The sequence below is a fragment of the Diabrotica virgifera genome, chromosome 10 (genome assembly GCF_917563875.1).
Source record: "Diabrotica virgifera virgifera chromosome 10, PGI_DIABVI_V3a".
Lineage (NCBI taxonomy): Eukaryota > Metazoa > Arthropoda > Insecta > Coleoptera > Chrysomelidae > Diabrotica > Diabrotica virgifera.
In genome coordinates this window covers 115,464,478-115,480,447 of record NC_065452.1, presented here as the reverse complement: position 1 = coordinate 115,480,447, position 15,970 = coordinate 115,464,478, and the positions used below count along the sequence as shown (strand labels likewise).

The 15,970-nt window shown below is 34.0% G+C and overlaps 3 protein-coding genes across 4 annotated transcripts in view; all 3 read right to left on the bottom strand.

The window, feature by feature from the left end:
• Positions 1-906: 906 nt before the first annotated feature.
• LOC126878639 (Krueppel-like factor 6) lies at positions 907-7,438 on the bottom strand. Its single transcript, XM_050641467.1, is given in 3 exon segments — positions 907-5,143; positions 5,145-5,353; positions 7,026-7,438. Coding segments are annotated over 3 exon segments (699 nt in total). The 5' UTR covers positions 7,315-7,438; the 3' UTR covers positions 907-4,942.
• The window catches only part of LOC126878640 (uncharacterized), a 39,198-nt gene continuing 24,134 nt past the window's right edge, over positions 907-15,970 (bottom strand). The window contains exons 3-5 of one of the 2 annotated variants that reach the window (XM_050641469.1): positions 7,607-10,641; positions 5,107-5,338; positions 907-3,527 (exon numbers count right to left, since the gene is read on the bottom strand). In XM_050641469.1, coding sequence (XP_050497426.1) covers positions 10,270-10,641 — 372 coding nt within the window. In that variant the 3' untranslated portion in view covers positions 907-3,527; positions 5,107-5,338; positions 7,607-10,269. Of the gene's footprint in view, positions 5,339-7,606; positions 10,642-15,970 lie in introns of both variants that reach the window. The other variant, XM_050641468.1, reaches the window with a different exon arrangement.
• Positions 8,578-9,027, bottom strand: LOC126893138 (Krueppel-like factor 12). Its single transcript, XM_050663089.1, has one exon. It carries the CDS (start codon positions 9,025-9,027, stop codon positions 8,578-8,580), a length of 450 nt encoding a protein of 149 aa, XP_050519046.1.

Here is a 15,970-nt window from a genome sequence, read left to right as displayed (position 1 = left end):
TTATTTTGAAAAAACTTCTAATTGTTGCGAAGATTAAAGGTTTTTATTGAAAATAAACAAATATACAAGACAATCGGATAGTACAGCCCGGTACGGTATAGACTATTTGCTTGAGTTGCAAGTTGAACGAAAATAAATAAACTAACTTTTGCGTCCAAAAACGAAAATATGCCTCATGTGGGATTATAGAACTTACAACGAGGAAAGATTAATGGTCTTGTGGAGAAAGTAATGTTCTCAGAGGGTGGAGAAAGTAATGTTCAAATATTTGAATTAAAACTAAAAATTCAAATATATTGACATTGATAGAAAGCGATCGGCGCGATGTCAATATATTTTAATTTTTAGTTGAAATATTTTCTTGTTTTACTAAGTGTCACTTCAGCATCAATTAGAGTATAACCTAGCAAAACTAGAAAATAATTCAATTAAAGCTAAAAATTCAAATATTTTTACGAAAATTGACATCGATAGAAAGCGACGTGTAGATATCTACAGTGCACAGAATCTAGGCCCTGGTCTCTTTAATCTCAAACTTTTTTCCTTACGTTTACAAGTATTTCATGGAAGAGGTTTGAGAATAACGAGACCTGGTGGTGGTGAAACAAAGTTCAAGCAAAAATAAGAGAACATTATATAAACAGTGGCAAGAAAATAGGTCGGACATAGATCTACAAAGCTACAAGGTCGCCAAAAAGGAAGCGAAAGTAGCAGTTGCAAAAGCTAAAGCAGAAGCGTAAATAAATATATACTACCACTTAATACTAGGGAAGGAAAAAACGAAGATATATAAAATAGCCAAACATATAGCAAAGGAAGCCAAAAAATTTAATTTTAAATTAAAAGGATTACATTATATTTGAAACAATAAATTGGTATATCTACTAATATAAATAAAATAACAAAATTACAAAACAGTTTTATTTTTGAAATAATATCACATTATATTGTTTGTAAACAAAACACAAAACAGTTTGCTATTGACCACACATTTTAGAACAGAAACATTGGTAATAAATAACAAGGATCAGAACTAGTCAATGCTAGAAAAATTAATGAAAATGAATTTCTTTTTTTAATTATAAAATGTGTGAGGCAACATTTGCATAAGGGTCATTCCCTATCAACTCAACACACCTAATTTTCACCCCCTCTTCAGAATTGGTTATAATTTGGAATACTCATAGTGGCTAATAAGGGAAACAAAAATACAAAATTTTAAATTTTCATCTCAAACTATTTCCGATATATGGTTATGTAAAGTTTTCAAAAAAATCCAAAACACCACGACCATACTTTATTGGAATGGTCGTAGAAGCTGTCCTAATTGAGCTAAAATGCTGGGAGAGGTGTCATTTTGTAGCATTTTTAAAGCTCTTTACAGTGATATATACAGGCCCAGTGATAATATATATATATATATATATATATATATATATATATATATATATATATATATATATATATATATATATATATATATATATATATATATAATAGTACTGTGTAATATATATATACATTCCAATAAAGTATGGTCGCGGTATTTTGGATTTTTTTGGAAAATTTTACATAACCATATTTCGGAAACGGCTCGAGATAAAAATTTTAAATTTTGTATTTTTCTTCACCTAATCATCCACTATGAGTACTCTAAATTTTAACAAAATCTAAATAGGTCAGGAAAAAAATGAATTCAAAGTGTGTTGATTTGACCTGGAATAGCTCATAACCAAAATAATAAAAGTTATAGAACTGGTAGGTAACACGTTAACGTTTTAATTTTTTATTTACAGGCAATGTTTTGCTTATTTTACCACACCAAGGATTAAAATTGAAAAATGAAATTTTTACTGTACATTAGTCGGCTGTATACAAATGACTCATTATTTTATATAACAATATAACTTTATAACATTTAAAGGGCTTTAACCCTTTTATTTTGGTGGATCAAGCATCTATATCTGTAAGCAGCGCTGATTATGAAATTTTTATTTCTAAAACGTTTATTTCTAAACGTTCATTTTTATTTCTAAAATACCTTTTATAAAGCATTTTACTTAATTATTTATCTAAATTAGGTTCCTGTAGCAGTTTTTTATCTCTTGGGTTTTTGATATTATGTTCTTCATAGATGGGTAATATGAAATAGTAATGGTGTGGAAAAAAATGATAGTCAAAGAATTAAAAATAAAGATTTCATGGCAAACAATATAGAGAACAAAATATATCTTTACATATTTTTTAATGCATTATCTAAATACATACCTCTAACATTAGGTACGGAAAGTTATGAATACGCTTTGCTCGTACATAGAAATTAAATCCAAAATGAAATATAAGGTTACACCATTGGGAAAGTAGAATTTTGAAAATACTTATACACAGTTGACTAAGATAATTCCATAAGAATCTTAAAGCAATGGACAAAATCATTATTATCTACCATTTTTATGCAAATAAACTACCCAGACGCCTTAAGAACACTATATGGCGAAACCTACATATTAACACTAAGATGGAATCAACGAGTTTATAAAGCCAGTATAAGATCAATAATGACATGTCTATCAGGGTAACACCAAAGGGTATTAGAAACTGCAGAGATGAGAAAACTGAGGAGAACTACAAGAAATACTCTGAAAGGCCGAAATAGAAGTGAAGTTATCACAAGACAATGTTACATATTATAAACGAGTGGATACAAAAGAAAAAATAGAAATAGAATAATCACACAAGTAGAATGGAGAAGACCAGAGTAGTCAAAATAGCATAAGATAAACTAACAAATGGTAATTTATTACAAAGCTAAATAAGAATTTCATAAAGTGGTATAAGACGATTCTAGAACAGTAGAAGGAACTGGAATCCGAGGGCATGGGCAGACACACTTGGGTAGGCTCAAAAAATGCCAAGCATTTTTTAACCGAAAACTCACACCATTGAAGATGCCCTCATCAAAGAATTGAAATGGCATGTGATTAGTTCCAAAGTGGTATGGAAATGTTAAGGAAAATAAAATAATCGAAGCAACAAAAATTTTATTAGCTTCTTATGAATTTCGGGACATACGATGCTAAATTGCCGATGCTAAAAAAGGTAAAACAATGACACCCTAATACTTTCGGAATTAGTAACAGCTTAATACTGGAAAACATCGAAAGAAAAGTATTTGGCAAAACATCCGAACATTGTACAGACTTACATGGAATGAGAATACTAAAACTACTTTTATGGAACTATAACTATAAAAAGATTACATTAGCTTAAACAAAAACGGACTAAGGATTTGAGTTGCTCGACCACGTCGCTAGAGGCATACGATATGAGTTTGACGAAGTTTATTCAGTACAAAAAGTTTTTATATCTCTCCTAACACTTTACATCTTGCACGCTTTCTTATGTCGTATGTTCCATATTGGCTCATATGTTTCATATGGACTTTTTTGTGTTTGGACAGATCGTCGATCTTGCCAAGTCCTTTACACAAAGTTCGCACTTGTATGGTTTAACTCCTGAGTGAGAACCTTTATGCCTAGCGAGTTCATCAGATCTTGAAAATCTCCAAGTGCAGTTCAACCAGTTGCAGATGAATGGTTTCTCGCTGGAATGTCTCCTGAGATGGGCTTTTAGTGAATATTTATGCTGTTTCGTATACTGTTTCACAGTTGTTAGCAAAAGGCCATGGGAAATTTTTATCTTCTTCTCTTTTCTGAGTATAGTCGCGGGTGATTAAAGCATGAGGACTCTGGACGAAGTGTTTACCTTCACTTGGCGGACCTTTTGGGTTCTTTTTACACGTTGTTTCGTCGTTTATGTGTGAAGACATCTCGAAGATACCCACAGGTTCACAAGTGTTATTCTCCATATTTATTTTGAAAGGTCGAGGAAGCACTTTGTTGAGATCATCAAACTGGGAAAATTTTTCATCGGCTATGGATTCTTCTAATAGGTGGTCGTCGTTATTAAATATGTCTTTAATCATGCTGTCTAAAAACTTGTCGTTACCGTTGAGAAGTGGATTCTTTTTCTGAACTTCATCATATTTATTGTAATTTGAAGATTCCATTTTGTCTAAAGGAACGAAGGGATCAAGTAATGAAAATTCTAAGGTGTTTTCTAGTACATTTGCCTTAAGAGCCTAGCTAGTTCATCAGATCTTGAAAACACTACATCTTGAACGCTTTCTTATGTCGTATGTTCCATATTGGCTCATATGTTTCATATGGACTTTTTTGTGTTTGGACAGATCGTCAGATCTTGCCAAGTCCTTTACACAAAGTTCGCACTTGTATGGTTATCTCCTGAGTGAGAATCTTTATGCCTAGCGAGTTCATCAGATCTTGGAAATCTCCAAGTGCAGTTCAACCAGTTGCAGATGAATGGTTTCTCGCCGGAATATCTCCTGAGATGGGCTTTTAGTGAATATTTATGCTGTTTCGTATACTGTTTCACAGTTGTTAGCAAAGGGCCATGGGAAATTTTTATCTTCTTCTCTTTTCTGAGTATAGTCGCGGGTGATTAAAGCATGAGGACTCTGGACGAAGTGTTTACCTTCACTTGGCGGATCTTTTGGGTTCTTTTTATACGTTGTTTCGTCGTTTATGTGTGAAGACATCTCGAAGATACCTACAGGTTCAGAAGTGTTATTCTCCATATTTATTTTGAAAGGTCGAGGAAGCACTTTGTTGAGATCATCAAACTGGAAAAATTTTTCATCGGCTATGGATTCTTCTAATAGGTGGTCGTCGTTATTAAATATGTCTTTAATCATGCTGTCTAAAAACTTGTCGTTACCGTTGAGAAGTGGATCCTTTTTCTGAACTTCATCATATTTATTGTAATTTGAAGATTCCATTTTTTCTAAAGGAACGAAGGGATCAAGTAATGAAAATTCTAAGGTGTTTTCTAGTACATTTGCCTTTAGAGCCTAGTTAGTTCATCAGATCTTGAAAACACTACATCTTGCACGCTTTCTTATGTCGTATGTTCCATATTGGCTCATATGTTTCATATGGACTTTTTTGTGTTTGGACAGATCGTCAGATCTTGCCAAGTCCTTTACACAAAGTTCGCACTTGTATGGTTTATCTCCGGAGTGAGAACGTTTATGCCTAGCGAGTTCATCAGATCTTAAAAACCTCCCAAGTGCAGTTCAACCAGTTGCAGATGAATGGTTTCTCGCCGGAATGTCTTCTGAGATGGGCTTTTAGTGAATATGCTGTTTCGTATACTGCTTCACAGTTGTTAGCAAAGGGACATGGGAAATGTTTATCTTCTCTTTTCTGAGTGTAGTCGTGGGTGATTAAAGCATGAGGACTCTGGACGAAGTGTTTACCTTCACTTGGCGGATCTTTGGAGGTTGAAAAATTTTCATTGGCTATGGATTCCTTTTAATAGGTGGTCGTCGTTATTAAATAGGTCTGTAATCATGCTGTCTAAAAACTTGTCGTTACTGTTGAGAAGTGGATCTTTTTTCTGAACTGCATCATAATATTTATTGTAATTTGAAGATTCTATATTTTTTAAAGGAACGAAGGGATCAAGTAGTGAAAATTCTAAAGTGTTTTCTAGTACATTTGCTTCTAGAGCCTAGCGAGTTCATCAGATCTTGAAAATCTCCAAGTGCAGTTCAACCAGTTGCAGATGAATGGTTTCTCGCCGGACTGTCTCCTGAGATGGACTTTTAGTGGATATGCTGTTTCGTATACTTTTTCAGTTAGCAAAGGGACATGGGAAATTTTTATCTTCTTCTCTTTTCTGAGTGTAGTCGTGGGTGATTAAAGCATGAGGGTTTACCTTCACTTGGCGGATCTTTGGGGGGTCTTTTTACACGTGGTTTCGTCGTTCATGTGTGGAGACATCTATGAGATACCTAAAGGTTCAGAAGTGATATTCTCCATATTTATTTCGAATAGCCGGAGACGCACATCGTTAAGATCATCAAACAGGGAAAGGGAAAAGTTTTCATCGGCTATGGCTTCTTCTAGTAGGTGGTCGTCCTTATTAAATAGGTCTTTAATCATGCTGTCTAAAAACTTGTCGTTACCGTTGAGAAGTGGATCCTTTTTCTGAACTTCATCATATTTACTGTAATTTGAAAATTACATATTTTCTAAAGGAATGAAGGGATCAAGTAATGAAAATTATAAAGTGTTTTCTAGTACATTTGCTTCTAGAGCCGAGCGAGTTCATCAGATCTTGAAAATCTCCAAGTGCAGTTCAGCCAGTTGCAGATGAATGGTTTCTCGCCGGACTGTCTCCTGAGATGGACTTTTAGTGGATATGCTGTTTCGTATACTTTCTCAGTTAGCAAAGGGACATGGGAAATTTTTATCTTCTTCTCTTTTCTGAGTGTAGTCGTGGGTGATTAAGGCATGAGGACTTTGGACGAAGTGTTTACCTTCACTTGGAGGATTTTTGGGGGTCTTTTTACACGTGGTTTCGTCGTTTATATGTGGAGACATCTATGAGATACCTAAAGGTTCAGAAGTGTTATTCTCCTATTTATTTCGAATAGCCGGAGACGCACATCGTTAAGATCATCAAACAGGGAAAGGGAAAAGTTTTCATCGGCTATGGCTTCTTCTAGTAGGTGGTCGTCGTTATTAAATAGGTCTTTAATCATGCTGTCTAAAAACTTGTCGTTACCGTTGAGAAGTGGATCCGTTTTTTGAACTTCATCATAATATTTATTGTAATTTGAAGATTCCATATTTTCTAAAGGAACGAAGGGATTAAGTAGAGAAAATTCTAAAGTGTTTTCTAGTACATTTCTAGAGCCTAGCTAGTTCATCAGATCTTGAAAATCTCCAAGTGCAGTTCAACCAGTTGCAGATGAATAGTTTCTCGCCGGAATGTCTCCTGAGATGGGCTTTTAGTGAATATTTATGCTGTTTCGTATACTGTTTCACAGTTGTTAGCAAAGGGCCATGGGAAATTTTTGTCTTCTCTTTTCTGAGTATAGTCGCGGGTGATTAAAGCATGAGGACTCTGGACGAAGTGTTTACCTTCACTTGGCGGACCTTTTGGGTTCTTTTTACACGTTGTTTCGTCGTTTATGTGTGAAGACATCTCGAAGATACCCACAGGTTCAGAAGCGTTATTCTCCATATTTATTTTGAAAGGTCGGGGAAGCACTTTGTTGAGATCATCAAACTGGGAAAAATTTTCATCGGCTATGGATTCTTCTAATAGGTGGTCGTCGTTATTAAATATGTCTTTAATCATGCTGTCTAAAAACTTGTCGTTACCGTTGAGAAGTGAATCCTTTTTCTGAACTTCATAATATTTATTGTAATTTGAAGATTCCATATTTTCTAAACGAACGAAGGAATCAAGTAGTGAAAATTCTAAAGTGTTTTCTAGTACATTTGCTTCTAGAGCCGAGCGAGTTCATCAGATCTTGAAAATCTCCAAGTGTAGTTCAACCAGTTGCAGATGAATGGTTTCTCGCCGGAATGTTTACGGAGATGGGTTTTTAGTGAATATTCTGTTTCATTTACTTTTTCACAGTTAGCAAAGGGACATGGGAAATTTTTATCTTCTCCTTTCTGAGTGTAGTCGCGGGTGATTAAAGCATGAGGACTCCGGACGAAGTGTTTACCTTCACCCGGCGGATCTTTGGGGTCTTTTTACACGCTGTTTCGTCGTTTATGTGTGGAGACATCTCGGGTTCAGAAGCGTTATTCTCCATATTGATTTCGAATGACCGGGGACGCACATCGTTGAGATCATCAAACAAGGAAAGGGAAAAGTTTTCATCGGCTATGGCTTCTTCTAGTAGGTGGTTGTCGTTATTAAATAGGTCTTTAATCATGCTGTCCAAAAATTTGTCGTTACCGTTGAGAAGTGGATCCTTTTTTTGAACTTCATCATAATATTTAGTGTAATTTGAAAATTCCATATTTTCTAAAGGAACGAAGGGATCAAGTATTGAAAATTCTAAAGTGTTTTCTAATACATTTGCTTTTAGAGCCTAGCTAGTTCATCAGATCTTGAAAATCTCCAAGTGCAGTTCAACCAGTTGCAGATGAATGGTTTCTCGCCGGAATGTTTCCTGAGATCAACTTTTAGTGGATATGCTGTTTCGTATACTTTTTCACAGTTAGCAAAGGAACATGGGAAATTTTTATCTTCTTCTCTTTTCTGACTGTAGTCGCGGGTGAATAAAGCATGGAGACTCTGGACGAAGTGTTTCCCTTCACTTGGCGAATGTTTGGTGGTCTTTTTACACGTGGTTTCGTCGTTCACGTGTGGAGACATCTCGAAGATACCCAAAGGTTCAGAAGTGTTATTCTCCATATTTAATTCGAATGGCAGAGGAAGCACATCGTTGAGATCATCCAACTGGGAAAAATTTCCATCGGCTATGGATTCTTATAATAAGTGGTCGTCATTATTAAGTACCTAGGTCTTTAATCATGCTGTCTAAAAACTTGTCGTTACCGTTGAGAAGTGGATCCTTTTCTTGAAGTTCATCATAATATTTACTGTAATTTGAAGATTCCATATTTTCTAAAGGAACGAAGGGATCAAGTAGTGAAAATTCTAAAGTGTTTTCTAATACATTTGCTTCTAGAGCCTAGCTAGTTCATCAGATCTTGAAAATCTCCAAGTGCAGTTCAACCAGTTGAAGATGACCGGTTTCTCGCCGGACTGTTTCCTGTTATGGACTTTTAGAGGATATGCTGATTGGTATACATTTTCAGTTCGCAAAGGGACATGGGAAATTTTTATTTTTTTTTTCTGAGTGTAGTCGCGGGTGATTAAAGCATGAGGACTCTGGGCGAAGTGTTTACCTTCACTTGGCGGATCTTTGGAAGTATTTTTACAGGTGGTTTCGTCGTTCATGTGTGGACACATCTCGAAGATACCCAAAGGTTCAGAAGCGTTATTCTCCATATTTATTTCTAATGGCCGGGGACGCACATCGTTGAGATCATCAAACAAGGAGAGGGAAAAGTTTTCATCGGCTATGGCTTCTTCTAGTAGGTGGTTGTCGTTATTAAATAGATCTTTAATCATGCTGTCTAAAAATTTGTCGTTACCGTTGGGAAGTGGATCCTTTTTCTGAACTTCATCATATTTACTGTAATTTGAAAATTACATATTTTCTAAAGGAATGAAGGGATCAAGTAATGAAAATTATAAAGTGTTTTCTAGTACATTTGCTTCTAGAGCCGAGCGAGTTCATCAGATCTTGAAAATCTTCAAGTGCAGTTCAACCAGTTGCAGATGAATGGTTTCTCGCCGGACTGTCACCTGAGATGGACTTTTATTGGATATGCTATTTCGTATACTTGTTCACAGTTGTTAGCAACGGGACATGGGTAATTTTTATCTTCTTCTCTTTTCTGAGTGTAGTCATGGGTGATTAAAGCATGAGGAATGTGGACGAACTGTTTACCTTCACTTGGCGGATCTTTAACGACATTAAAAGAATAGCGACAAACTGAATTGCAGCTGCGCAGGACAGAGATGAATGGAGACATCTTGAGGAGGCGTATGTCCGACAATGGACAAATTTGGCTGTGTGTTGGAATAGCGAAATTAAATAAACGTTAAAATTCATAGTAAACAAGGTATTAAAGACATGAACTATTGTTTTAATTGTTTATCCTTGTTTAACTTATTATGGTTTCTATGGACAAGCGGCTTAATTTTACGATACTAGGTTCTGTGAGTAAAAAGAGACCTAGTATAAAAAGTAATTCGTGAAGAATTTCATGCATGGGCAAAGATAAAGTGGAAGAACTATACATCATGAAATAGGTACCATTTCTTGGCTGAATAAGAATTATAGTATATCAGCACTAGCTTATACAATGTTTAAAATAAAAACTAAGTTAGTAATACTTTAGTTACCATAGCCAGTTCTATAAATTTTTATAAATAGATCGGAAAGTTACATACTAATAGTCTACATCAGTGGTTCTCAACTTGTGGTATATGTACCACCGGTGGTACATATGATCATTTACAGTGGTACGCAAAACGCAAAAACACAGCCATAAAATTTAAAAATATAACCTAAAAAATTTTACTCTTGTTTAATTTTATTTTGTCAATTCCGTAAAACGTCCAGCAAATAAATTATAGTTAATTATATTACCTAAAAGGTATTTCGGTTAGGTGGTACAAAAAATAGTAAAAATAATTTTGTGGTACATTACTCAAAATGGTTGAGAACCACTGGTCTACATAATAAGAAAACAAAATATCGGGAAACCCATTCATAAGATATGTCAATAAACCTAGAAATCACATTTACTTTGTAAATTCTGAGTCAAGAGATGTAGCACAAAGTCCGCAAATGTCACCTTCCGTATTTTCTCGCAGGCATACTTTGCAGACAGGCAACAGTCTATTCACAATGTCTTGAGTTTGACTCTGCACATCCAATTCGTACTTAGCTGCTTCATCTTGCAAATCTACTTGAGCTAATTCCCGTTCGATGTCATTGAGCACGTCATTGACGTCAACATCTGTCATAAGAGTGGCGGCTTCGAGATCAGATTCTAGAATTGTTTTTAGATGTGATATAGATCTGTAGTTCATGAATTCTCCGTAGTTTTCGACAATCTGGCGAAAGCGATCAACACTTCTACTGCGGTTAATTCTAAGGCGTTTGAAGAATGTCTAAAACACACAAAATAGAACATTAATTTTAAAATATTAAGTGTTAATAACCAATTATATAAATAATTAAAATTCTACAAAATATGCGGTGAGTGTGTTCCGAAAAAACAACAAAAGTTTAAAAATGTTGATCTCCCCGGCTGTTCTCTGGTGATGGATAGCCTATAAACCCTCAATGTCAAATTTCAGTCCAAAATGTCAACACTAACCATAGTCCCAAGCACCCCAAAAAATTTTTTTTTGGATTTAAAAAATGTTTAAATTATTTTTAATCAATAACCTATTGTAAGAAAACAATCAAGTAAACTCAGTTTTAATTTTATTTTACATAATACACTAAGCATCAAAATTAACGCACCACCTTCAAAATGGGACATTTTTGATGTCTTGTATTTCCTAAAGCTGTTGTCCGATTTGAATGATTGTTTTTGTGTCTTATAGCTTTATTCTTCAAGAATATCGATGTAATAATATTATTGCTAAACAGGTAAGTGTCATTGTACTCGTATACCAGGTGTAACAATGATAGTATGTTTATTCCTCAAAGTTTGGAACACCCAGTGGAATATTCTAGCGTATATAAAATATGGAAATTAAAACTCTACTGTAGCTTTAGGCTTTCTTAACATTTTGCTTTTTGACTCTTTCGCTTATGTGGGATAATAAAAAAGTTAGATACTTTAATAACTAGCCATGTTATTCATCAATATAGGGTGTTTCTAAATACGTGCGACAAATTTTAAGGGGTAATTCTGCATGAAAAATAATGACCGTTTGCTTTATAAACACATGTCCACAAATGTTTCGTTTCCGAGATACGGGATGTTGAATTTTTTCTTACAAACTGACGATTTATTTATTGCTCTAAAATCGGTTGAGATATGCAAATGAAATTTAGTAGGATTTAAGAGGTAGTTATTGCGCATTTTTTGACAAACAATTAAGAATTTTATATTTATCATTGGCGTGCATACGGGATGTATCTAAAATATTTATACCCGTATGCACGCCAATGGTGAATATAAAATTCCTTATTGAATGTCAAAAAATGCGTAATAACTACCTCTTAAAACCTACCAAATTTCATTTGCATACCTCAACCAGTTTTAGAGCAACAAATAAATCGTCAGTTTGTAAGAAAAAATTCAACATCCCGTATCTCGGAAACAAAGCATTTGCGACATATGTTTATAAAGCAAACGTCATTATTTTTTCATGCAGAATTACCCCTTAAAGTTTGTCGCACTTATTTAGAAACACCCTGCATTGATTAATAACATTGCTAGTTGTTAAAGCACCTAACGTTTTTATTATCCAACATATCCAAATGAATCAAAAACCAAAATGTTAAGAAAGCCTAAGGCTACAGTTGAGTTTTAATTTCAATATTTTATATACGCTAGAATATTCCACAGGGTGTTCCAAACTTTGAGGCAAAAACACACTATCATTACTACACCTAGTATACAATGATACTTACCTGTTTAGCAATAATATTATTACATCGATATTCTTGAAGAATAAAGCTATATATAATATACTAAAAAAATCTCTCAAATCGGACAACAGGTTTAGGACATACGAGACATCAAAAATGTCCCATTTTTAAGGTGGTGCGTTAATTTTGATGCTTAGTGTATAGTGTATATTATATGTTCAGAAAAAAATCATAAGCCATGTTAACAAGTTTAATATGGGGATTAAAGTATAATAAATATGACCTATTTTTCACGTTTATTAGTCTATCTCAAGATATCTTGAAGACCTATTAAAATTGAGGCGCTCAGAGCAACAGTGGCCTAACCCACATCGCATAATTTTACCAAAACGCTTTTATTACATTAAAGTTATCCCTTATTTAAGTATTTTTAGATATAGAATAGCTCAAGCAATGGTTGATTGAGCCACTCTGCATCTGAAAATACTTAAGTAATGCATAACTTTAATGTAATACAAGCATTTTGGTAAAATTGTGGGATGTGGGTTAGGCCACCACTGTTGCTCTGAGCGCCTCAATTATTCTCGTTAAAAAAAAACTATGGCGGATAATAAATGGAGGATAGTAGCTAAATCACTAAAATTGTGTTTTAAGGTTACTAAAACATGCTACAGACATTTTGAGGGTGGATAACTGAAGTAGAGCAGCCAGGGGAAAGAGATACTTGGAGGCGGATGCTGGGAGAGGTCAGGGCCAGACTTGGGCTGTAGCGCCATAGGAGAGAGAAAAGTTGCCTTTCTGAAAAGGGTAAAACACTTTATGTGATTTTCAACTAGTTGTAACACACTTCGCTTGCTTTTTTCATTTCAGACATTTCATGGCCCCTCACAAAAGATAAAAAAGCAAGCAGTGTGTTACAAGTGGTTGAAAACCACAGAAAATGTTTTACCGATTTCAGAAATGCAACTTTGATTAATCTTTATACAAACTTTTACTCACGTAGTTACTATTTTCCATTTAAATCAATTTGTAACAACTTTGTGCATCCCTTTTTATTCAGATGTATAATTAATGAGAAAAGTCCTCACAAAAACCGGAAAAAGCAAGCAAAGTGTGAAAAAGTAGTTGAAAACCACAGAAAGTGTTTTACCGATTTCAGAAAGATAACAAATTAAAAACAAACAATTAAAAACAAATCAATTTGTAACAACCTTGTGCATTCCTTTATATTCAGATGTATAATTAGTTAGAAAAATGTGTTGTTTTTTTTTAACGAGAATAATTTTCAGTTAAATACTAAAAATATCTCGACAAAGACCAATAAACGTGAAAAATTTGTAATATTTATTATATTTTAATCCCCACATTAAACTTGTTATCATGGCCTATGATTTTTCTTTCTAAGCATATATGTCGAAATAAAATTTAAAACTGAGTTTACTTGTTTGTTTTCATAAAAAAAATATATTAAAACTAATTAACAATCTTGGAAAAACCCAAAACAAATTTTTTTGGGGGGCTTGGAATAAGGGTTAGGGTTAACATTTTGGGCTGAAATTTGAAATTGAGAGTTTATAAGCTACCCATCACCAGAAAACAGAAGGGGAAATAAAAAAAAGAAGAGAAAAATAATTAAAAATCATTGAAAAACCAAAAAAACATTTTTTTGGTTGCTTGAGACAAGGGTTAGGTTTAACACTTTGAGCTGAAATTGATGGTTTATAGGCTACCATCACTAGAAAAGAGCCGGGGAGATTAACATTTTTAAATTTTGGTTTTTTCGGAGCACCGTAAATTGCGGGGTTCCAAGCTCGTTGTGGCGCCCCTAAACAGGGACGCTCGCCTGCAGTGCATTCCTTGCAGGCCCGTTATCGCCGGCCCTGCTAATTATAACCGAAGAAGTTCCTTGTGCAGTACGGTTGATTAGTTTCAAGAAAAAGGCATCGCCATGTGAACATTTCAAAGTAAACATAAAGAAAATAGAATCCACAAGAATGAGTGATGGAAAGTCGAGTGTCCAAATTCAAAAGAAAAGTTACCAATACATGGAAGCTACGTTTTAGAATGAGTTCAAGAATGTACCGTAAAAAGCAAGAATGAAGCCTTCTAAACAATAAAAATCAGTAAAAGTCACTTTGCTTATATTAATGTTCCAAAAATTATTCCGCGTATTAATATTTTTTAAAATGAAAGTTCAAACTTTTTACCATAATCAGACAAAGACAAAAGATCTATTAGAAAAAATATCCGCTATGCAGACGACACCGTTATTGTTGCAGACAGTTTGAACAGTTTACAGCAACAAATATACAAATTAAATGAAGTAAGTGAAAGATTTGGCCTACAAGTAAACATATCAAAAACTAAATTTATGGTCATCAGTAAAAATAAAATTAGAGACGTACAACTGCTTATCAAGAATACACCAGTGGACCCAGTAAAACAGTATACCTATTTTGGAACAATGGGATCACTCACAAGAAGTAAAATGTAGCATATAGAAGGCTAGGAGTGCATTCAACAACATGGCCAAACTCTTTAAAAGCCACAACTTTAATCTGTAGATAAAAATAAGGCCCCTACGATCTTATATCTTATCAATATTGTACTACGGAGTTGAATCCTGGACACTCACTGAAGCGATGGAGAAAAAACTTGAAGCCTTCGAGATGTGGCTATACAGGCCAATTCTTAGGATATCATGGACTGATAGGATAACCAACGAGACCGTACTGCGAAGAATGGGGAAAGAAAGAGAGGTGATGTATACGATTAAAAGAAGAAAGTTAGAATATCTCGGACTCATAATGAGAAACGGCATGAAATACAGTTTACTGAAGGTAATCCTTCAAGGCAAAGTATTCGGAAAGCGAGGAATTGGAAGAAGAATATCATGGTTAAAGAATCTGAGGAAATGGTTTTCCACAACAACCAACTAACCTATTTAAAGAATCAGTTAATAAAATAATTATAGCCATAATGATCGCCGATATTCGAAACGAATAGGTACCAAAAGAAGAAGAAAAAATAGACACGCAAACATAAAATTTAAAACACAATTATTTAATTTATTATAGACGAAAAAGTTTTAGGACAATATGTATACATAGACCAGGGCGCATCTGTAAAAATATTAGTGCATTTGGACGTTGAGAGGTGACTCAAATTTTTTTGCAGAAATTGCTTGAAAATAAATCAAATAATAATACTTGAGTTATCCTCCCTCTCAAAAAGGTCCGGAACATTGTTTAAATAATCAAAATGTCAAAAAATTAAGGAAAAATTCGATTTTTTTCTTGGTTTTTTGATTATAACTTTAAACGTATTAATTTTCGAGAAAAGTTGTACTGACATAAAAGTTGCGTAATTAAATTTCCTACAATATAGAATTGGTTAAAAATTTAAAAAATAGTCACCCTTGTTGAAAAATAGCAATAATTGTGAAAAAACATACAAAAACAAGTATTCGCATTATACGTTTTTCAACCATTTATGCTACACTTAGGACCTTCATATTTCACCCTGAAACACTATATGATACAGTAAAACAACACTGTATATTTCATTAAGATCGGTTCAATAGATTTTGCAATCCAGCTTTGGTAAAAAAAAATAATTTTTTCAAATGTTACAGGACTGAAAATAAAGCAGATAGCAAGTTGAAAATTTTTTTGCTTATAGAAGTGTACTGTACCTTTCATTTGCAATTTTGCAAAATTAAAATCGATCCACGGCGTCAGGAATTTTTTAAATAAACATTAATTATTGGTGCTACGCGCAGGACAGCGGATAGTTTGTTTTGATTGGGCATTCCAATGACCTTTGATAATGATTGATACATTTTAATTTTTATTACATTTCGATATAAATAAATAAATTGTTTATTGCAAA